Raw genomic sequence first — 24,025 nt, forward strand, 5'->3', positions numbered from 1 at the left:
GACTCTCTGGAAGAGCTGTACCTTTCCAGTACTGGGGACAAAAGGGGTCAGAGATGGGACAGTAGTGAGGGGAGGGTACCCTAAATCACGCAGTAAGACTGAAATACATCCAGCGTTAGATGTAGAGGTGCAGTAAAAGTATCTTTGCCACTCGCTTCTGCGCAGTTTTTTTTCCAGAAGACATGAAGATGCATCTCATTGTACCAAGTCACTGTTCACTCCAGCCCAGCTCTCCAAGCTTTGCTGTTTGCACCAGCACAACTATAGTGTGTGTGTGTGTGTGTGTGTAGAAATTAAAACACAGCCTAGACAAACATATAAGCTATGTGTCCTTTCCACTTCACCTCCGGTAATTGTTCAGTCAACAGAAACATCGTTTCACCAGCCTGAAATAATCCCTAAGACTCAGTGAAGTGTATGAGCATTTTCCCAAGCACGGTCTCTGCGCGCTTCCCCAGACTTTTACGGGCTTTTCCAAACCCTGAACTCCTGGTGATGCTGCGGCTTTGGCTCCCAGCGCTGGGAAAGCCGCGCAGGGCAGGACACCCATTTACCTGCTGGGCGAAGCCCCCGAGCGTGTTTTTTGCCTTTGTGGTCCCAGGGTAAGCGATGGGGTCGCAGCAGACTTTCAAGAGAGGTTTCACTGATGCAGCCGCACCAGTACAATACTGGCTAATGCCCAGATTTAAGCGAGGCCTGACATTTCTTTTAAATATGGAAAATTCAGTGCTCTGTGCAGACAAAATGACTTCTCTATTGTCCCTTTTTTTTTTTTTTTTTCCTGAATGGGAAGCCAGAAAGAAAAAGCCCCAAACCGATAGTTCTCAGTAACAGCCACCGCTTCACCCATTGACCTAGATGGGCAGTTCAGTCTCAAACCCCAGTTACGAATGTCTCCCTTTTCACTCTTTTCTTTCTAGTATCTCTGCAGCTCATCTCGGACTAACAAAACTCTGCCCACAAGGTAAGAAAGGAACCGGAAAATCTGCATCCCACCCGTCCCTGCAGGGTGATCCCTGCCCCCAGCCTTTTGTCTGGGGGCCCAGCAGGACGGGGATTGTGTCTTACTGGGGGGATACAGTGCCCAGTATGATCGGCTTCCTCTCCCAGGCTGGGCTGGGGCCCTGAGGCACTACTCCAGGATAGGAAAATCATGCCGATCCTGTTAACTGTCCCCTTGCCAGCCAGCCAGCCTGCTCAGAGACCTCCTCTGGGACAGATGCAGTTTTTAATCTCAACTCAGTGGGCTTCAGTAGCATGGTAAATTGTTAGGGAAAAAATAAGCTGAAAAAGCTTATTGAAGAAAAATAGTGAAGAAAAAGCAAAATGCAAGCTCTGTTTCATGCTAATAAAAGGTATTTCTTCTCCCTACAGTTCTCACATGGCTTATAATAGTAGACTACTATGGCTGGAAGAAGCTCCTACAACATCGCTGTCTTGGGTGGAAGTGCAGACTAGTGCACTGAGATTTGATTTGTTAAGATGTATGAGATTTGTTAAGATCTATGAGATCTTAAGCTCTATCTTCTGTAATCTAGATGTTATGTGACCACTGTAATACAGCACATTCTGTAATGTAGCTCATGCTGTAACATAGCACAGGCTATAGCTCCATCTCTTGAAACACAAATGAAGTATTTAATAATTGGTTTTTCATTTATTTAGGATGCTCAGCAAAAATGGCATAGTTGTCCAAAATGTTGACCATGCCTTTTCTCCTGATTTCAGTGAGAAATCAGGCCACTTACTGAGATGAAAGAGCATGGATTTTATTTCATCATCAAAATCTTAACATTATGTTTCATCCACAAACTTTCCTGGAAGACAGGTAATGCTACCTGCCCTTGTCTGGCGCGTTGACAAATTAACACTTGTTTAGCAGTCTTGTCTGCAAAGCGTGAAAGTGTCTGAATGTAGTAAGGGCAACTGCTTATTCAAATCATCAGTCTAACAGAAATGCTGAATTAGGGGGTGCCAACTGTCATAAATTTATTATGAAATTTGGCCTACGTTTAAATTATCTGCCAAGGACATATATTGCGACAGGAATGCAAAACACCCGTACTCTTCTCTCCTTCCACCTATGCCAGCAAAAGCTCTAGTGCAACTACAGGTATACTGTTTGCAGAATTCCAGCCAACTACTGGGAAAAGCGCTGTTCAGCTAGCATTACCTTTCTGTACCAGGAGGCCGCGCCAGGAGGCTCATCCTCGTAGATAAGGATGTAAGAGCTGTCATACGGTCTTGGAAGAAAGCTCCGCCTACCCCAGTACCCCGATTTTGATGGAGGCCATTAACACCTCCTGCTTCTGGAATTCAAGATCTAGGGATTTTTGAGCCAGAAGTCACATAATGGCTCAGTGACTGATGTGCTGACTTGCTGAGAAATCGCCTAATCCTTTCTATCTCATCTCTGGTTTTGGCCTTTAAAACATGCTGTCGTAAGCAGTTTCATAAACCAGAGGGCTTGTATTTTGAGGTGCATGTGTCTCTGAACTGGCAAGATTGACGGCCTGACCCGACAGCGGAATGTACGTGGCGTCCTCATAAGCCCGTGCAGACTGGGGGATGCAGCTCCATTAGCATGCTGCAGCCACAGCGCACAACACCCCCCAGTACATTGACTGCCTTCACCACATCATTTTTTCGAAGGTCTCTGTTGCTGACTGTTCCTTGCCCTTGCTTCGTTTGTCATTCCAGGGCATGAAACATTCCTGTAGCTCAGCTGTCTTCCTGGGCCTCTCCTGACATGCTGTCCAAAGGTCATCAAATACAATCTTCCTTCGCCCACGGCCTCTTGGCTTGGAGGTCCGCCAAGCTGAGGCTAAGTGATAGCACTCGTTGCTCCATGAGGCCTCTCAGGTGCTTGAGCAAACAAAGGCTGGAGAGGAACACATGCCTCGGTAGCATGTTCAGGCTAGAAACGCTCACCGGTTCCTGTCTGGGACTCCTTGCTCTCCCCTGCTCTTCGCAGGTTGAACGCTGTTGGAGCCGGTTCGCATTGTGTTTCTCTCTCAGCTGCTGCAGAAAGTTCTGTTTCTCAGTTATGCCCAAAGCAGCTTTGCAATGCAAAAGTCAGTATCTGTCCAAACCCTAATTTCTTTTTAGCACCTGCATCAGCTGAGCTAAAGGGAATGTATTAGTATCTCAGGTAAACCTGGATTACTGGATTCAAGTGTAGTCTTCCTGTCATCACTTATGTTTGCACTGTTTCAGCTCTATACACATTCACGTAGTTACAGCCTAATCCCCAGCTCCTTGTTAAAAAGGAAATAAATCCTTCCACCTGTTATGAAGGAGAGCATGTAGAATTAACCAGCCAAGCTTGCCAAGAGAGAATCACGCTGCACTGTGACCCAGGGGGCCTGGCTGGTTTTGTAATAGTCAGGACAAGGACACAAGATTTGCCTACGTAAGGAAAAGAGCACTTCACTGCTGACAGTAGGTGCCAGCAGCAGCAGATGATTTGTGCTGAACAGGATCTCCTTGACTCAAAAGCAAAGACAGGAACAACTTTCCGAGCTGTTTCAGCCTACTTTGATTTTTTACCTCAATTTCAGGAACAGCACAGATCATTTGTTTCTGTCTATTCTGCAACTGTGTGAATTTCTGCACTGCTCTAACTTCACTTGTTACTGCTACCAGTTCTTTGCAAGCTGTGCATCAAACTACAAAGAGCCCCAGGCAGGTCTGACTTTATTGAACACCAGACCTGTTACAGTTCTAAGTCTCCCACTCTTGCTGGAGTGGTGCAGAAAGCACTGGTGGTATTACTCAAATCCACAGCAATAAAGTACTCCTTCTCCTGGAAAAAGAATGTTGGTAAAGAATTCCCAGTGTGAAGGTCAGCTCTGCAAAGTTGTTCCACCTCAACATTTTACCTACATTCATTATGCCTTTTTTTTTCTTTTCCCCCTCAACCATAATTGTTCGTTGTCCATTAAAGTAGATGTGGTGCATCTACAGCTGCTAAATGACATGAAAATTACTACAGGAGTTGACTGGGAGATGAGTAACTCCCATTACTCAGCAGCAGCAAAAGGTATTTTGGATTGCTGGTAATTCCAGTGTTGCCTCAATAAATACACCCCCCCACATGCTAATTACAAGGGCACAGGAGGCCTATAGAAAATGGCTAGCAGGGGCCATGATCTTCAGGCTATGATCTCAAGGCCAATTCTCAGAGGATCCTGTACAATGACATCCAAATACAGTTGTAGAGCAAAGACTGCACAAGAGTCTCAGTGCCAGGGAAGTCAAGGCAAATCCAGTAATTGAGGGAAAATTCCCTGTGTGGTAACTCAGAGAACCTGGTCTTTAAGCAGGTGGTGATATGTCTCCAACAAACTTCACAGTGGATAGTTTGAAGACTGAATTGGACCATGGCTCAGATGGTCCTCAGAGCAAAAGGTATCAATACGTATTACTGGTAATTGCCCTTAGGACTTCTTTAGGGATGCAGAATGAAACTTTCAAGCCCAGTAAAATAATCCTGATACAACTGCTACTAGAGCTGCCTAGTATTTCCTGCTGTTTTGCGAGAAGAGCAAGCAGACAGGACATACCAGGGCAAAGGCTCCTCCACCTGCAAGCCTGGCTTTGGCTAGTGCAGGTGTAAACTTGCTACCCTTTATCATGCTTGCTTGCTGCTCTTTCAATTTCTGGCCTTCACGGTTCATTCCAAGACACACTGAAGTGGGAAAAAAAACACGGATGCAGGGCCAAGTCCCCTTTTTTGAGCTTGGCACTAGCATTGTGGCATTTTCAGAAGCACCTGGTATCTTTAAACATACACCTCCCTACAGCATTTGCAATGGCATGCCTGTGGAGTGGCTGAGCTAGCACTTCCTAGGCCAGCTTCCTGCTTATACAAGTCTTAGTCATTCCTAAAGTAAGATGGAGAGGATGTTTCCAGGTCTTCTCCATGCTGCCAGTTCACCAGTCCTTAATCTGCTCCAGCCACCAGCTGCCAATACTGTACCCTTGACAAAAATGCTTCTCTTGACAGGAGGCTGAAAAAAGTTCTTTTCACAGACAAACTGCCCACAAAGATCAATTCACAGCCTGACAGTTTGCTCCCTTGACTTCATCTTAATCCAATCCAGCCATTCCCAGCTCCATGTACTTTTGCAAGTGCTTGCCACTTCCTTACTCAAGAAACATTGACACTCAGCATGAACAAAGGGAACTTTTAAGATGGAACACAGTGGGAGATAAATACAGGCCACATAAAGGGAGTCTGCTGGTTATTTTCATCAGCACTGGCAAAATACAGCTGCAATAGAAACAGAGATGTCAGAAAATGAAAACTACTGTAGTCAGACACGATATTAGGAAAGCAAGAGAAGCGGCTGCAGAGGAAGGTTTCAGCAAAATATGCTGAAGGATATGGAGCCTCTCCCACACAGCACTTAACCCTGAACTGCCCCAATAGGTACAGAAGAAGAACAAGGGACCTGACAATATGTTTCATTACACGAGACAAGAGCATTGTCTGTTGATACAAACTGCAACTCCACAAGGTGTTTTTTTTATTTTATTTTTGTGGTTTTGCTCATATACTTCAGTTTGGAGGCAGCTGGGCTATTTCTGTATCAGAATCACTGGTTGATAAGTACTCTGAAAATATTGAGAGCTAATGCTAATTTGCTTTACTAAGGAGGGAAAAATACAACACTTGTAATTAGTGGTAAATGGACAACAACCTGTGTACAAATACTACATTTTCAGCCTTTAGATGGCTGTGCAGGCAGGCATTGCTTGCTACCTTATTTCAGCAATTTCTCTGTGCAACAACTCCTAGTGCTGGAAATGGTGCCACCTGGTTTAATTTCCCTTTTGGAATTTAATGATGCAAAGTGATGATCATGGAAGATTTTTATTTTTTAAAAAACAACATACCATCTCCCCTCACTGATAAGTCCAACACACACCTTGCACCCAGAGAAAAGAGCAAGTTGCATAGCATGACAGTCTGCAGGACTAGCCAAGATCTGACCTGGGAGTTGAGTCACAAGACAGAGTGGCATAGAGAAAGCTTATCTCTGTGCATCTTTTTTTCTTTCATCACATGCTTCAGGGGAAGTCAGCTGTAAAACCAGGAGTTTTGTTCCTGTAATGAGCTTTAGCTTTGTGTGAGGATGTAAGCCATGTCAGAGTATGAGCAGAACCAGGTGCCAAGTAAAACTGCAATTATCCTACAACAGCATTTAACAGTTTAAGCATTTACATATGCCTTGCAACTATGAAGTTGCTGTGAAGATGCTGCCAAAACCCCGTCCAGGAGCAGAAGGAAGACTAGGATCTTCCAGATCAGATGTTCAGGAAAGAAGCTCAAGGTCTCTCACAAGTATGAGCTCTAAGCTGCCTTCCACAAGTTCTTTTCATTCAGAAGCCTCAGCAACATCCTTGATCTTTGATATCAGAATTTGCAGGCCTCCATTTAACCCTACCTCACTACTGCCAAGAAGTTGAGCTGCATCTATCTGTAGGCCCCGTCTCTGTTCAGCAGTGACACAGGCTCAGTATAAGAAGCAGATCCGTCAGCTGCTATCCCAGGGTAGAGTTCTGCTATATCCACAGCCGGGAACAGCAGCAGTGACCACTGGTTCTTTTGGAAGGTTCAAGTAATGACCTCGTAAAACAAGCAACTCACCAACATAGTGGAGCTTTTCTGCAGACTCAGATGCAAAAACTTGATTTACAAGAAATGCTTAATTTCCTTACATGGTTCAGTATTTTGTTATTGAATATCCAATCAATAAAATACCTCTATTCCCAGTATTGTTTTATTTTGTTGAAACAATATACAGCTTACCAGCTATACATCTGGGGGTAAAGGATGTTATTATACCACCCAGGAAGTAGATGAGACATAGCCAACACTGAAAAACAGACAGTGCCATCCCTGCAGGCCTCAAGATAGTGCTTTAAAGACAAAAATACTCCTTATTCACGTTTACTTTATCAAAGAGAAGGGCAAAAATATCCTACAGACAGATTCAGAAACTATGGTAATTCATCAGGTTTATGCATCAAATCACATTTCATGCAGAAACTATACATACAAATGAAAACATTGTCTAAAACATTTCATAACACATTGTAATTTGGGAGCAAACTTCAGCTTCAAACTACTCAGTTAGCAAAAATCCAGTTTCATTGTTATGTAATTAGTTGGCAAAGAGAGTATTGACTGTGACAAGTTTCAACCTGACTACACTTAGAACTAAGTAAAACCTCCACATTTAAAATACATTATTTTGCTGTATTTGGTCAAAAAGCTACAGATTCATCACATATATTTCCTCATAAAAGGTAAAACTTTCTAACAGTCCAACAGTAAGGTCTTTGCCATTTCCCTTTCTAGGTTGATAGAGCAGGCTGTTAATGAAGGTGTTTTCCCCCAGTCCTCAAGCAGCTCTGAGCAGCAAGCCACTATTTTATCCTCAAGTTACCAATTTTATCTGTATTCCCACATTTTCAGTGTAAGCTCTACACTTTTTCATAGCTTCTGTTGACTTCTTAAGGATTTCTATGGGTTTTGGTTTTTGTTTTGTTTTTTTTTTTCTTAAGCCAGACATTGAACTCTGGCATTATCATTCAAACCAATTATTTCTGGACTCATGAATGGACATAGTTGCTTTTTGAGGAGTAACACTGAAGTCACTTTCCTAGACTAACCATACCTGCTAAATCTCCTTGTGGAGATGCAGCTTGTATCAGCAAAACAGTGCTTTGCTTTTGCTGTAATAGTTTACATCAATTCCCGGACACAGTGTTTTCACAGGATGAAAGCTATGCTTCTCAGACTGCTGCCAGCATAGAAAAGCTGTGCACGCACACTTCTAAGCTGTATTAGGATGGGCTCTGGAGAAGACCTGGTGGTCAAGCAGCCCATTTTTCACTCTCCTCTCCCCCCTGAGAAATTTCTCTGGTTTTTTTTTCAGCAATGCTTCTCCCAGGGCACAGTCAATCACACAATAACTATGTGACACTTCTCAGAGCCCCAAAATATCATCATAGAACAAAGCAAGGCCTCTCTGCTTCCCACTCTTTGACAGCACTTTTTTTTTTTAAAGTACATTCAAGAAAGTTTACATCTCATTAGACATTCAATTTCCTTTCTTTTCTTAGTCTCAAGGCCTGCTATATTCTAGAGATACCACCATCTTTGGATTAAGAATGCTCCCTTCCCTTTTGCAATGAGCACGTTTGGTTTTTTGTGTCCTGGACAGGTCATCTAGCAGGACAGACCATTCACATCAGAAGTTTTCACAGCATTGCTAACATCCACCCTAAAAAGAAAAGTCTGGAGCCTCAAAGTGGGCAAAGTGTCTGTAGCCACCTGAATTTAAATGACCTCAGTCTTCCAGAAAAAGGTCCAAATTAAAAACAGGACCATCTTTTCTCATTTCAGGTTTTTTTTTTTTTTTTTTTTTTTATAATTTATACACAAAGTCCCCCAGGTTTGCTCAGCCACTTGGATAAACCCTAAAACATGGGAGTGTCCTCGAATCTGCAAGTTTTGGCTACAGTAGTCAGATGGCACAGATACAAACATTATGTTAACGTTAGTCTCTCTTGTTTTGCTCTTTTCCACTAAGGAAAAACCCCAACACCCATCTAGTTAGCCGACTGCACTTACAGTAATGTTCACATGAATTTTACAAAGACAAACAAAAGTAGCTTCAAAGAGCAACACCTCATAGATATCAGGTGGATTACACACTAGGCCTTTCAGATGCTGGACCACCAAGGAAAAGAAAAAAATTGGAAATTCTGGATTAAATGAAGTTAAGCCCAGAACATGAGTAAGATACTTGCTTTGAAAATCTGGCAAGGCTACCACTGCCATAATCCCTCAAGTATAGACAGATATATAGGCACTGTAACATCATTCTTCTTAACGTGGATGAGTTTATTTTGTATCTTATGAGAAGCCACTGTTTTGAAATAGAGGATGTTCCAGCATCTGTGATTCCCTGTGGAAATTTGGACTCTCACTCCTGTTTAGGGTAAGAGGAATTCTTTGCCTGGTCCTTCACACCTCTTCTCATATCCACTTCTGAAGCCTACTACTAATTAAAGAAGTGCTAGTACACAGGAAGATTTAGTTCAATTACTTAGATGTTATAACGTCAAGCATTTCATCTTCGTTTTGTGCCCCCGAAGCCTGCAAAGAAAAAAAAAGTGTCAGCTCCACCATAGCCTTTCCACTGGGTTCTCGAGTTCTAAAAAGGCTAAAGGTGGCAAGTGAGTTGAGTTAAACCTATTCACTTAAGTAGAAGAGCAAGCAACTGTGGGCTGACTGGCCTGAAAAATATTCTATTCTTGCAGATCAGACAAACTGCTTTCTACAAAGAAATCGCGTTTGTACATGTTTGCTGGAGAAGGGCATGTGCAGTGCGCACCAAAGGGGAAGGCCTTAAACTAATGCACCTTGCAGATGAAGACAAACCCAGTACTGGTGGTACCATGCCCACTGTAGGCCTGCAGGGAGTTTCATGCCCCACAATGCTGCCCTACTTCCACATGAAACAGAAATAAGGGACATTGTTACATGCCCACCTGTACCAACTGGTAAAATAAAACAAAGAATGCTTGTTGAACCTCAACTAACATCTGTGTAGTTTTGATAGGTCAAAGTCTCTTGAGCTTCAGGAGATTAAAAGGCCTTTTGCCTTACCAGAAGCAGTTCTTGTTCCTGAACTGCCACCTTGGGTGGAATTGCTTGACTGCCCATTCATTGGAGGTGCAGCTGTGGGATCTGTCCACGTACTGTAATACGGGGAACATGGCTGTGCTCTAATGAGAAACAGGGCAGAAGGAAGGCTTCGTTAGCAACCTTATGAAAAATTAAGAAGTTACCATTCCAAACAAGGGGGCTACATCTCTGAGGGAAAACAGTAAGCAGGCAGTTGTTTCAAAGCCGGAAATCTCCCTGTTTAATGCAATTAACATGTTGAGAGCAAGGATACCAAGTATTGTCACACTAACATCTGTAGACTTTCCAAAGGAAATTAAACCTCATTCTTCAGGATAAGCAATTCTAACAAGTGCAAATGAGAAAATTTTTCCCTCTGAAATCCTGACCTTAGATTCTGTCAGACAAGAAAGTAGATTTGACATCTGAAGCTTAAATGTATCTTGGCAACACCTATATCGCAGCGATATAAGACAAAAGAAAACATCCCTCTGATCTGTTAACTATTTTGAAAAGGTTGTATCAGTAAGACTAGCATATCATGACCTTTGACTCACTGATTTAAATTACTTGCTTCTATGAATATGGAATTTCCTGCTGTTGAAATGTACAAAAAGCTGTCTCATACTATCTGGCACCAGCATTTTCAGGCACATCATCTCAAACAACTGAAAAAAAATAAAATAAGTGGACCAAAGACTGTTTTAAAAGAAAAGAAGCCCAAGTTAGGAAGCTTTTTCATGTATTTGGATTTAAATATTCAGTCAGGCCTCTAATCTTGAGCAATAAGAGGTAGCTATTGAAATGGGGTGTGTGTGTGAAAATCAAGGAACCAACCTGAATGTAGTTAATACTTAAATACAATGCTTAAACAGGAGGGTCCCGTATTTAAGACTTAAGAAATATCAAGTCAATAAAACCTTTAACACATTATACTTTAAGAATTCTTTGCAGGGTTACTATAATAAAACAAGGTCATAGAATCATGGAATCATTTTGGTTGGAAAGGACCTTTAAGATCATCAAATCCAAGATATGACCTTTCAACTCCTAAAGCTCTATGCAAAGTGAATTCATAGACAATTTCTACTGCTGATGGCATCACCATCCCAGTTTCATCCTGATTGACTATAAGATCAAGACTGCACATTGGACACTTCAGAAATTCTCTTACATCCCAAGTTTTTACTTCCTTACAAACAGGCAATCCTGATAAGGCTTCTGCCATTACCAAAAAAACTTTACAGTGGAGGAAGATGTTTTAACACACTCCTGTCCACATGATCTTACTCCCAACTTTCAATATAAAAAAGTATGTGGTTATATTTAATCTGTTACATTACTGCATTCCTACAGGATTAGACTTGATACACATACAGTTATTTGATGAACACAGGAAACTGCTTGGGCCCTAAGATTCCCTGCAGGAGCCACATATTTTCTCTAGTGAAGCCTAAAATGGCAGCAATTGCTCCCTTTAAACTGTTTATCTAAAAATGATGCATTTTAAATGTTTAAAAGTGTTTAGCAAATCTGACCAGCAGATGTTTACTCCAGCACTGAAACTGCTTTTGAATGCTGTTTGTGTTATGTTTTTCCAAAATGCAACTTACATATGACCTACCAGTCCTTTGGAAAACCACACCTCTTGGACTTCCATATATGGGCCATTAGGAGACTGTAGATTAAAGGCTGTTTAATCTGACCACATCACAGAGTATCACAGAAGACCAGCTGCCATCCAGACTGACTTTAGGAGAGATGACACTGATACAAGAGAGCTATCTACAGACAGTTTTATGCTTAATATTATTACCTGTGTTTTAAGGCAGTCTGCAGATGGATTGCTTAAATGCTCATTTTAAATTTGGAGGCCATCATGCCACATCAGAGTAATCAGATAAAGCAGAATGAAGTACCTCAGTCCTCCCAATTCTTCTTCCCCAGAAATGTGTTTAAAATATCTCTGCTGCTGGACCTAGAGATTGCTCCTCAAAATTGTTCTAGAGGTAGGATTTTATAGCTTGAATGATACAGGCCTGAAAGCTTAGAAACAATATAAACACAGTATATGGCATAACACCTGAAAGCTTAAATACTTAAAATCTGATAGCATGCATATTTTACCTGTGACCGCCAGCCAAGTAGCCTAGCAAGCCTCCTGCTCCTAATCCAGTCCAAAATCCTGGTCCTGAATTGGTTCCATGATGGGAATGAGTCCCAAAGCTGTTGCCTTCTTAAACAAAATGAAAGTGGAAAACATATCAGTTAGTGGCACCTAATTCTCAGGCCAGCTGTTGCAACAAGGCTCTTCGCTATTAAAGATAATGGAAAATTAGACAATAAACTCATCCTGATTTCAGTTGATTCTTGATCAAGCTGAACTTGAAAGGCCTCCGTTCAGAAAGCAGGAAGAAACATAGAAACAAACACTGATATAAAGAGCTTTACATTAAAAATTAGCTTCCACTCAATCTCACAGCCCTGATGCTTTGCAAAACATGGCAAAGAGTCCCTGCCTGCAGATTTATAAACAGGCAAGTTAAATGAAAAATAGAGAAGGAAATGAAGAAAGAATAATCTGCTCCAGGTCCCATAGCAGGCCAGAAGCAGACACAGGAACAGAAATCAAGTACATAAGACCAAACAGTGAACTAGCCACTAAGACACCCAGCTTCTAATCTCACTCAGAACAGCTGCACATTTTGAGTAACAGTGGCTCAGTCTAATGGCTAACATTACTTTGTATTGTTTCTGGTAATCCCAGTCTGGTTATTTGTTATCAAAAGACACGCTAACTGCAATCACATTGCAAAGTTTTTATTATGCATGAGTCACCAAGCTTGACAAATACCTGATGAAACTGCAAGCATACAAAGTGGGTTGTGGGGGGAAGAGAGTCACAGATTTTTTACATGTGACCTTCATAACATGAGGTGCTGACTCAGAACCAAACATCTTCGATTTAGAAATAAAAAGAGAAAATGCAAAACCAAAGTAGAGTCATTTTCTGGTCTAGAGAAAAACACAGATGCAAGAATAAGCTCAACCACAGGTTTAACACATAAGGAAGTGTAAAAGGCAAGGACTGAAGATAACATTAGGGTCTCCCTGAAATATGCCCACCTGACAAGTGGACCAGAGATTTTGTATGTAAAAGTTACACAGGGCCTGGTTGGTCTTCAGATTAGTGTGGATTGTTTGAAGTCATGGAAGATAAAAAAACCGATTTAAATAATTGGTTTAAGTCTACATTGGATTTGACTTTGAATTTCATTTTGAATGCATTGGGAGAAAGATAAACTGTCATTGGGATGATATACCCATTAAACTATGCTGATTTGGAACAACAAAAAATAGTACTTAATTTACTGCAAAAACGATGTTAATCAGGGAGATTAACCAACTCATTTGTTCAAAAGCACCATGGCTGAACATTGACTCAGAAAACTATTTTTGTTGAAAATCTAGAGTAAACGTTAAGGATCATGTCAAACCACTAACAGAGAAAAAGTAGAATTTAATTAAGATAGGCTAGCTAAACAAGTTTCACAGGACACATTCTGCATGTTAAGAGGATTTAAAATGAGGCAAAGTAAATATTAACAGCAATAAGTGAACAATATTGCTTTTCATTACCGTCCAGATTTTCAGAGACTAATAATGCATTCCTGGAACACATAGACATACACACTCAGAGATGTGCTTTTGCTCCAGTGCCAAAATTTAAGGCAGCCACTAAATGCATGAAGTGGCATAACACTTAATATTTTTAAGCTGGCCCCACATTCAAGAGATTTTCCTCCTTACTCTGTTTGAAATCTAAGGAGAAATCATTGACACTCATGAAAAACACCATAAATTAAGCTACCAATGTGCATTTTAAGTGTCTCAATTGTCAGTAATCATCAAGAAAACACATTTTAAAGGCCCTACCCTTGCTAGATTTCAGATTCCTGCAATGAAAAACGCATTGGTGCAATTAATTGACAAGGAACAGGACAGGAAAAAAGAAAGTAACTCTTCACCGTGTTCTGCCGGCACCCAGTGTGACAGAGCCCTGTGTTATGACCAGGGCTCTTAGTAATTACCACAAGAACACCAGTGGCAAGTGGCAGGCCCACACAAGGTCACAGATGCACACACGGCATAGACAGACTGTCTGAGGCCTGAATTAACTACATGGAAACCAATTTGCAAAGCCACTAGTAATACAGAAGCAGAACCCCTTTAATTTTCTGCTGCAGGTACATCTGAAAGTTTCTGCTGCAGATGCCCTGCACAAGGGTATCCTAAAGACTTATACTGGCACCCTCTGTTGGCCAAGTGGCTTGAGCAAACCTGGAAGAAAGCATTAACAAGCACTACTAAAATGTAAGTTTTTGACTAAAGAAACTTAATGCTTGCTATTTATTTACTTGATAGAACCCCTTCTCTATATCACAAAACAAAACCAACAACAACAAAAAGATGGAGATGATGTAACTTGTCAGAATATAATTTTAGTTCCAGTGCTGTGAGCATCTCACATGTTCACAGGGTTAAACGACTTGGTCAGACACCAGATGAATAATGTTTATTTCCCTTAGACACTTTGACCATCTAAGGCGGACCATTTATTAAGTGGCAAAAGTCATCAGTTTTCTGGAAAAAGTTCATTCCTCCTAGCAGCAGCCTTGTCACTGCTTATTTAATTTCCAACTTCAGATGAAAGACACCACACTATTCAGGTGCTGCACTCCTAATGATAGTTCACAGACACTGTACTCAGCTCTGGGAACCAAATCTTTCAACCGCTGGGACTACACTGAGGCATCTGTTGAACAGAGGACTGGTACATGATACTCAACTCCATCAACTGTTTTGTGAATGAAATCAGGGGTCAGGTAGCCCAATGGGTCAAAGACCCTTCTGTAAAGTTTCAAAGCGCTTCTTTGGCATAAGTTTGTTTCCATCTGCATGAGACTATTCTCTCTTCCAGATTACTAATGAAAATTATTCTTGCCTGTCACAACCCTCCTATTTCACAGAGTATGAAAAGAATGCTTGCAGAGCATGGGGAGATGGATTTTCAAAGGTTCAAAGGGCAGCTTGCTACATAGCCTGCCCAGAAAGTCTGTGGGAAAAACCAAGTTCTTATTTCCACTTTTGAACAAAGAACAGAATGCAGACTCTGCAGCCAATTCAGCAGGGTCAACTGCCAATGCATTGGTTTCAAGCCTATCCCACCCACACCTACTGCGGATAAAATAGTACAATCCTGCTTGCTCTTTTGTGTACTATAAATGGCTTAGAACCCTACCTGTGAAGCTGGACTTAAAACCAGGAGGAGGAGGTGCCTGCTGACTCTGCCAGGAAGGCCTAGTGAATCCATCACTGTCACCAAACCTCTGCTGAGGCTGCTGGTTACTGAGGAAGAGCTTGTATACTCCAAAAGCAAGACCCAGAAGAACAATTATAACAATCGCTCCGGCACCAGAATCAGAAGAATCCTTCCTTGACTGGTAATAGCTAGAGCCAAAGCTTCCAGAGTTCTTCACTCTCCTTTCACCTTCCTCAGTCAGGTCTAGCCTGAACAGCAAACTACAGGAGCCTCTTAAGATGTAAGGATCATCCAGATAATCATAGCCTTCACAACTCATTTCGATTTGTCCAAAACGGTAGGTGTTTTCCAAGTCTGCTTTGCACTGCCACTGAAAAAATAAACACAATACAAAGTAAAACCTCCTGCTCCAGAGATGAAAATACCTGTCTGCTTCCCCAAATATGCTCTGAAATAAAGCTGTAATTGCTAAAAAAAAAAAAAAAAAATCTAAAATGCCACAGGGTAAGAAACTTCTTAGTTTAGTCCTTTTAAAAAATAAGAGTGCTCAGAATGTTTCTTAAAGTCTTAAAAGTTAAAAAAAATCCAATCTTTCAGAACACAGAAGTTACAATGCCGGAAGATTTTGGTTTTCTTCACTGAACAGGCTTTTCACGTATCTCTTCTTTAGGTATAGGACTACTTCCGAAAATAACCTGTACCCTGTACAACAGTTACTTAATAAATGCCTGTCCTGCCTAAACTAGATGGCAGCTACAAAAACATAATGTGGAAGCCTGAAATCCAGTGCACCTGATTCCATTCATGTCCACACAGAAATCAAAAGAAATTGGGACAGACATCTTTAGGCATTCATATGCAATGCTTAACAATCAGATAGCAATTCTACAGTTGAACATATGCAAATTTCTCAGTCTCACATTTCCCTGAAGTATCTGAACTTAGGTATTGCCTCTATCTGCAAGTGACACATGGGGAGGGTGTGTAGAAAAAAAAGAAAAGAGAAGTAGTTTCTAAATTAATAATACAGGACAGCAGTACCAACTGCCAATTAAAATTTGGTGGTATTTTTACAATACTGTATCAGTTTTAACAACGATCTTCAGCCTTGACTCCTAGTTAATCTCTTGGCAAAAGCCTAGGTAATAGCTAACAAAATAAGAAATACATGACTAGTACTGACGTACTGACATGCAAGAGGAAGTCACGTTAAGTCTGAAATTTAGTTTTTAAAGGTAGAGCTGAAGTGATTCAAATATGTATAGGCCCTTCGACTCCAGTAAAAATTGGAAATCCACACAGCAATATCAAAGCAAGAGCATCCTCTGGGGCTCACGAGAGTTTGACTTTATAAAGTCGAGCAACCTTTTAATTAAAACCAGTGAAGGTTTGCTATGCAGTGTTATTACCCTAGAGACTTCAGGGATATTTCAAAGATATACCTACAGTAGTTCTGGAAAATCCAAACCCAAAGAGTATTCAGGTTAAGTTTTAGATGTCAAAGGTCCTCTAACAAAAAGCAAACTGAACTGACACTCTAGCCCGTTACTCTTTTCTCCTTCAGAAGTTACCAAGGCAGGGGGAAGACGATTTCATTAAACGTTTAACCAGCTTCAAACAGTTACCTGCACATCATAGCCATCCCAACCTTTGTTGTAACACTGAACGACCTCAGGGACACGGGAACATCCAGCAGTGCCTCCTGTGCACTGTAATTGAGGGACTGCAGCGGTCCGCCGGGACGTTGTGTACTGACCTCTGTGGAGAGTGAGTGCCTGCACCTCCCTCAGCAGAACCCGCCCTGAAACAGGTAGCACAAAGCTCAGTGTCTGTCCCGACGCATTCCTCCTCGCCACAAGAGCCTCCCTTTTGGGAAACTGCTGACAATCCAACGGACGCAACGGCGCGCTTCTTCAAGAGGCGAAGCTCTGGGAAGGACCAGACGCGCAGAGGGGAACATAGTGGAGCTCCCCGCTTCCTTCGGAGGGGGCTCCGGGTTATTCCTCTCAGAGCGTACAGCCACCCCTGACCGCGCGGCGGGATTACTGCTGCGGCACAGGCCGACTTAACGGCAGCCCAAACCAAAAGCCCTTCCTGGCGCGGGCCCCGGCACGCCCTCTCCCCCGTACCAGACCGCCGCTAACCCGCCCCAGTGACGGGCGAGGCGGAAGGGGCGGAAGGCGGAGGGCCTAGCCGAGACATACCCAGCCCCAGGAATCTCACCCGGCTGGTCCCAGCACCGCGCGGAGCCCGCGGCCGCGCAGAGGAGGAGCAGACAGAGCGCAGGGGCGGTCGCGGCCCACCCGGCGGCCACCATGACAGCCCTAGCGTAAGTCGACCCTCTTCTCCGGGCACAGCGCCTCTCATTGGCTGATCTTACAGGAAGGGGCGGAGCCTGGGGAGAGCATGCGCACCGCCGGGCCGGCCTGACGCCCCGCCCCAGTAGCCGTCAGGGCCAATGGGCGGCGAGGGAGCGGAGCGGAGAGAAGCGGGAGGGCCGCTTGCTTCGAGTGACGTCGCGGCAGCTTCCCGCGCTTCGGGGAGGGGGCGGTGCTGCTGCCGTGGGCCCTTTACGCGCGCGCCGCGGAGCGCGCGTCACGTGGCAGGAGCGGGCGAGGAGAGCGGGCGGGGCGCTCCTGGCGCCTGCGCTCTCCCCCTCCCCCTTCCCCTTCCTTCCCGGAAGCGGCTGCCTCCCGCTGCCAGTTCCGCTTCCCGGCGCGCGCTCCTCCGCCGGTGCGGCTTGCGGGACGGGCGGCGCCATGGCCGGCATCAAAGGTGGGCGGGGGCGGGGGCGGTTGCGCTGGCAACGGCGGCGGGGTCCCGTCCCCCCCCCCCCGGCCGCCCCGGTGGGCCCCGCCGCCTGTCCGAGGTCTTACGGCGGCCGGGGCGGGGCGAGGAGGGGAGGGAGGGCGGCCCCGGGGAAGCCCGGCGGGCCGTGCGGTTGCGGGGCGGCTGTGGCGGGGACGGGACGGGAGGGGAGGGGAGGGGAGTGGGCCGTCCGTCCATCCGTCCGTCTTCGGGCGGGGGGGGGCCGGCAGCGCGGCGGGAGCCTGCCAGAGCCCCGGGAAGGGAGGGGAGGCGGGCTCCCCGCGGGGCCGCCCGCTCTGCCACCCCCCCCCCGGTCCCCCGTGGGGAGCTCTGCCTCGGCGGGGCGGGGGGGGAAGGCGGGTCGGCGGCCGCCTGGAGCCGAAGGGCCGTGGCGGGTGTTGTGGGCAGCGCGTTGGAGTGGTCGGCTGTTTGTGTTCTCCTTGCAGCCTTGATCAGCCTGTCCTTCGGGGGAGCGGTCGGACTGATGTTCCTGATGCTGGGATGTGCCCTTCCCCAGTACAAGTAACGTCCGCTCTCCTCCTGTTCTTCGCGGCTTGTTTCGCACCTCTGTAGTTCCACGATAGTTTGGCTTTCGTCACTGCGGGCTGATAAGTCCTCTGCGTGTAGGAGCGGTTGGGCGTTGGGGGGGGTGGGCGGTTTGGCTTCAGAAGGTCGGGGCGGGAAAAAAAGACCACCTAGGAGCTAATTCACCATAAAAGTGAAGGCAGCAAAAGGGAAATTACCAGGCCTGGCTGCAACCCGTTAAAGAACGCACTGTCCTAATGCCTGTCCAGTACTGTCCCTCTGCGGCTGATAAGCAGATAGCATCTCCTGATGTGGAGAGCAAGTGTGTATCATCAAGGAAGTGTTTGCATTTTCTCTGGCTGCTTGGTGGTATCTGGGCTGTCGGTGACCGTCAGGTGGGCCTTTGGCTGCGTACCGCGCTCGGTAACGCAGCATCTGGAGTGACTGCAGCTGCTGTCGGAACTTTTGGTCTGTTGATTCCCATCGCTTAGTTTCCAGGAGATGTGAGGTAGTAGACCAAAAGTGCACAAATTAGGCCTGTGGCTTTGACCCTTCCCGAGTGAATGCTGACTTTACAGAAAATCTTTTAAATCGACCTGTTTAATGTTAAACGAATAGCAAATATCCTGCTGATAGTGCCATTAGTGGCTGTGAATTGCAGTTCTCTATATATATGACTAGCTTTCTTATGCCAGCTTTCTTTTGTTATAAAACCAGGGCTGGTGACAAACCCTTAGGAGGGAGATCATCATGCAGTCACCCTTCAAACAATGCAATAGTTTTATTGAAACAATGTGCAGCTGCATTGGTGTGTCTGAGAAATCCAGTCTGGCGAGCTGCAAGCAATAGAAGAAAATGTCACCGAATATGCTGGTGTAATTTTTGCACATTTTTGTTATTGCATTCAGATTTAAAAAAAAAAGTCTCAGTGCCCCATGGCGGCTGAGTAGTGGCTGAGGACAATACTGTGTTCAGTGTATGTGCACTGAAAGCTTACAGGCAAAACGACGTGAGGGGTCTACAAAGGTATCTCTGCAATACTTAAGTAAAGCTGACAGGTTAAAGTTAAGAGTTAAGCTCATCTTGCGAGGTGGCATTAGATTTAGGCTTGCTTAGTGAAATCTTGCTTCAAGAATATCCTGTTAGCGAGCTCTCTGCTGCTGGCATTGAGGTCAGCTGAAGCTGCTCATAAACATGGTCTGTCGGATTAATGTCAGCTTGTTCCAAAGTGAAGGATTTGCTTTCTGTGGGCTTGTGTTTGTCTTTCCCAAATGTGAATGCTGGATGGGGAAGATGCCTTGCGCTGATTTTAGGAAGAACAGGAAGGAAATGAAGTTAAAGTTAACTTTTCTTCTTTCTTTTTCAGCCAGTACTGGCCACTGTTTGTTCTGTTTTTTTACATCCTTTCTCCTATCCCGTACTGCATAGCAAGAAGATTAGTAGATGACACAGATGCTACAAGTAATGCCTGCAAGGAGCTAGCAATATTTCTTACAACAGGCATTGTTGTCTCAGCATTTGGGCTACCGATAGTGTTTGCGAGAGCAGAACTGGTTAGTAATATTTCAATCTTTCTTTTTTTTTCCTAGAAAACTTTGTTCTGTATTTTTAGTGAAGGTAAAGCTCTCACGCACTAAGCAACTCTTATAAATACGTACTTAAGATGCTGTCGTGGTTTAACCCCAGCCAGCAACTAAGCACCAAGCAGCTGCTCGCTCACTTCCCCCACCCACCCAGTGGGATGGGGTAGAGAACTGAAAGAAAATAAAACTCGTGGGCTGAGATAAAGACAGTTTAATAGGATAGAAAGGAAGAACATAATAATGATAACGATAATGAAATGATAAAAGTAAGAATTGGAATATACAGAACAAGTGATGCACAATGTGATTGCTCACCACTCGCCGACCAATGCCCAGTTAGTTCCTGAGCAGTGATCTGCGTGTCCCCCCACCCCCCAGCCAACTCCCCCCAGTTTATATACTGGGCGTGATGCTACATGGTATGGAATACCCCTTTGGCCACTTTGGGTCAGGTGCCCTGGCTGTGTCCCCTCCCAACTTCTTGTGCCCCTCCAGCCTTCTCACTGGCTGGGCATGAGAAGCTGCAAAATCCTTGACTTAGTCTAAACACTACTTAGCACCAACTGAAAACATCAGCCTGTTATCAACATTCCTCTCATACTGAACCCAAAACATAGCACTATACCAGCTACTAGGAAGAAAATTAACTCTATCCCAGCCAAAACCAGGACAGATGCTTGCAATGGAAACAGTAAGAGTTCTTTTGGCAAGAAAAACTGATACTAGAAATGGAAGTATGGCAAAATGAAATGTTGTGATTGCCAATTGCTCTGCATTGTCACGGAATAAATGCTAACATCCTATACGCAATGCAGAGAAAATGAGATAGGAAATAGTGTGAAAACTTAACAGGCAAGTAACCAAATATAAAAGTGTATAGACTATTTTGACAGCAATTTGTGGAATGGTTGGGCTAAAGAAGCATGAATAAACAATGCATTTTTGCACTCACTGTAAGTGATATGTGGTGTTATTTTTTTTTAACCTTCCGAGTTGTCATTACATCCTTCCCAGTATATGGCTTTTCACTGAAATCCCTTAAAAGATGACCTTGTTTGTGTGAATTTCAGAGAGCATTACTAAGTCAAAAAACGTGGAGTGCACTTCCCTAAAAATGTCTTTAGGCCACAACAGCTCAGATGGTCGGTTTGAATGCCTCACACCCTCTGACTAACCCACTTACTCTCCTTGGAAAACAGTCACCTCCTTTTTTGTTACTGGGATATCTGCTGGCATTTTGAAGAGGTGCATCCTTAAATGTCAGTTTAAAAAAGTCTTATAGTGTGGTTAGCAAGTATAGCTGGGCTGCAGATGTTTGATGCTGTTGCTTAGGCTTACTTTACTATTTTTGGATGTTATAGCAAAACAGCTGTGCCTGCTAGTCAGCACTTTGAAGAAGAACTTGCACTGCTGCTTGGCTAACTGTGAATTGTTTGATTTTTGGGGGATAAACCCAGCCTTCTTGGCGTAACCACAAATAATGAGATACCAACTTCTCCCATTGTGGACCTGTTGCTGAACTTTGTCTGTAATGTGACATTAAGACGTTACCTTTTGTCTTGTCAGTATTTGGCTCAAAACGTGTCTTAACTAAATTCCCCTTGTTCACAGATTTACTGGGGCGCGTGTGCACTTGTTCTTACGGGGAATACAGTCATCTTTGCCACGATCCTAGGATTTTTCTTGGTCTTTGGCAGCAATGACGACTTCAGCTGGCAGCAGTGGTGAAAGGAAGATAAGAGAACTATCACAGGCATCTTGTCATGCAGTGGCCATCCATACAAATGAGAATGGGCAATAAAGAGAAGTAGCATAGCAAGCCTCTTGAGTATTCTAGATGCTCCTTTTCACCTTGTTCGTTCTGAGTGTACTACTGTTGCTGACAAGGTTTCTACGTTTTTATGAAGTGGAGAGATGATTGATTTCATTTTTACCTATGGTATGTTTTTAGGTGCTCTCTTGGTTTAAAATTGTCATCCTTCTGTCCGGTGTTTATGTGAAGCTTTAAATCTGGAACAAGAACATTTAAACGTGGTTTCAAAGAAGATTTGAAGTTGTTTTTTTTTTTTAAGTTAAGCATTAATATTATGTTTCAGAATAACTTTTTTTATATAGTGATTAAGTTATATACAAGCTGAATGGAGGTAAGAGATTGTGCACCAGCATTGTCAATTACCAGATCAATAGATTGTTGCTATATTTCAGCAGAGGCAAGGCGGGGAGTACCAGTTGCAGATTTTTCTTCTGCCCATACCTCAAACTGGATGATGAATGTTGATAGCCTTAATTTCAGGAGAAGGCTGAGGAGCAGGTAGAGTTATTTGGGAGAAGTCCTAAATTTTAACACCGCTAGCACTTTTACTTGCTTTCTTATCAATTCTTGTGTGGATGTGATATTCAAATACTCTGTAAATGTACTGATGCTATGACATACAAAACTAAAGTGTATTGTAGGGGAAGGGAAAATGATGTTTAAATTCCATTTTTTAAAAAAATATCTTTTGAACTCTTTCTATTTATAAGTGTTGTATGGTTTTGAACTTTTATGTCAACTTTTTACCACAAAGATGGTAAAATGTTCATTTATGGAACTACTGGTCTGTGTTAATTTGAAGCATATACAAAGCTATTTCCTCTTTCCCCTTTTTAATTTATTTTATACATAGTATACATATATATAATAAAACAGCTTTTCAAATGTAGATCAAAACATTGTGTTAAACTTGTCTAAGAATGTTTTGGGTTTGGTTCCCCCCTCCCCCTTCACACAATGCAGTTGAGGTGTGACTTTTTTGGAAGTCACTGGCTGAACTGATTTCACTGACTGTTTTTAAGTTCTTATGCACTATTGGTTAAGATTTAATGTTATGTCTGTAACTGTAGCTTGTGTTCTGTAAGATTGCACATGTAGCTTCAAATACTTAAGACAAGTTTGCTGCATACCTCTCAATTGTCTGGATTTTTCATTTAAAGAAATCTGCCATTGGACATTCCATCACAAGATAGTTGATGAGTGCCAGTTAATCAGGTTTGATTGTACCACATGCAGTGATAAACTTGACCAAACATATTTCTAAACTATCTATTTGTTTGATTCTTAAAAAAAGTCTAGGAAACTTCCTGTGCCTAATTAAAAGCTGATGGTTGCTTAGGTTCTGCTTAACAGTGGAGCAGTATGAAAAGGCACAGAATTGCAGGTCTTAGCTATAGTATTTGTGCGCAGATGTAAACAAAGTATAAAGCTTGAATATTTTAAGTCTGATAGTAATGGTAGTTACTTACACGATACGCTCAAGGAACTGATGCCAGCAGGTAGGGGCAGCAGGGGTGCAGCTACCTACATGCGCTGCTTTGTTAGTGTTGTCCTGTGTATAAACTAAGAGCTCAATTTTATCTGTGCTGGTAGAGGAACAAATAGGTGCCAAGACCCTAGCATGGAAGCCAGTCTATAGCAGATGGTCTTTCAGCCGTAAGTAAGCGCTTCACCAGACCGCCTGTGATGGTGAGGTTCAGAGGTGCGTAAGCGCTGCAGAATCGCTTGTTTCACCACCTTTTTCAGTAAGACTTCTGCATCCCAGCCCCCAGCATGACAGATGCTCTGGAAAATCTTCCAAACCAGTGGCTAGATTTGCAGTCCTTTGCAGTCTTTGCGAAGGAGGAACGCTTAGGCATACAATTCTTCTTGAATCTGTTACCGACTCCTTTTCCATGGTAAGGAACTGTGTTTTCTTTTCCATTCCTGTGCTGCTAAGCCTGCTTCTCCATGTGATGCTACTCTGGATCACTGGCCATAGAGCTGACCACATATGTACTGGTGGTGCATTTTTTGTGTGTTAATTGCATTACAGCGTTACCTTCTTTTGCTTGCACAGCGAGTACATGCAGTAGTGCTCTGATGTATGAGCTAGACACTTGAGAGGTATGATCCTTCCATATAATATGCACTGAGATAGTGTTATCATCCTTCTAGAGGGAAGAACTTGGAACGATAAAAAATTTTAAATAGCAATCTTGAGTTCTGTATGTTTAATAAAAAATACTCTAATAAAAGAGTATTTTGTTTAAAGTATTGGTTTTTTT

At 43.4% G+C, this 24,025-nt stretch overlaps 2 protein-coding genes across 4 annotated transcripts; one reads left to right on the forward strand and one right to left on the reverse strand.

The window, feature by feature from the left end:
- Window positions 1-6,770: 6,770 nt before the first annotated feature.
- SARAF (store-operated calcium entry associated regulatory factor) lies at window positions 6,771-17,415 on the reverse strand. Of its 3 annotated transcripts, XR_011324941.1 has the most exons (7): window positions 17,253-17,415; window positions 16,655-16,830; window positions 15,009-15,399; window positions 11,834-11,942; window positions 10,264-10,374; window positions 9,689-9,807; window positions 9,112-9,175 (listed from the first exon to the last, which is right to left on the reverse strand). XR_011324941.1 is itself a non-coding variant. In XM_069784842.1 (6 exons), the coding sequence occupies exons 1-6, from the start codon at window positions 17,344-17,346 to the stop codon at window positions 9,150-9,152; spliced, it is 912 nt and encodes a 303-aa protein (XP_069640943.1). In that variant the 5' UTR covers window positions 17,347-17,415; the 3' UTR covers window positions 6,771-9,149. The 3 variants fall into 3 exon arrangements, 2 of the variants coding, with proteins under 2 accessions (XP_069640943.1, XP_069640936.1); XM_069784842.1 differs by lacking the exon at window positions 10,264-10,374 and having other exon boundaries at window positions 6,771-9,175; window positions 11,834-11,939; XM_069784835.1 differs by lacking the exon at window positions 10,264-10,374 and having other exon boundaries at window positions 6,771-9,175.
- A 229-nt stretch (window positions 17,416-17,644) lies between these two features.
- On the forward strand, window positions 17,645-24,014 carry LEPROTL1 (leptin receptor overlapping transcript like 1). Its single transcript, XM_069784859.1, has 4 exons — window positions 17,645-17,804; window positions 18,284-18,359; window positions 19,729-19,915; window positions 21,557-24,014. Exons 1-4 carry the CDS (start codon window positions 17,789-17,791, stop codon window positions 21,671-21,673), a joined length of 396 nt encoding a protein of 131 aa, XP_069640960.1. The 5' UTR covers window positions 17,645-17,788; the 3' UTR covers window positions 21,674-24,014.
- Window positions 24,015-24,025: the final 11 nt, after the last annotated feature.

Source organism: Haliaeetus albicilla, chromosome 1 (genome assembly GCF_947461875.1).
Source record: "Haliaeetus albicilla chromosome 1, bHalAlb1.1, whole genome shotgun sequence".
Taxonomy (NCBI): Eukaryota; Metazoa; Chordata; class Aves; order Accipitriformes; family Accipitridae; genus Haliaeetus; species Haliaeetus albicilla.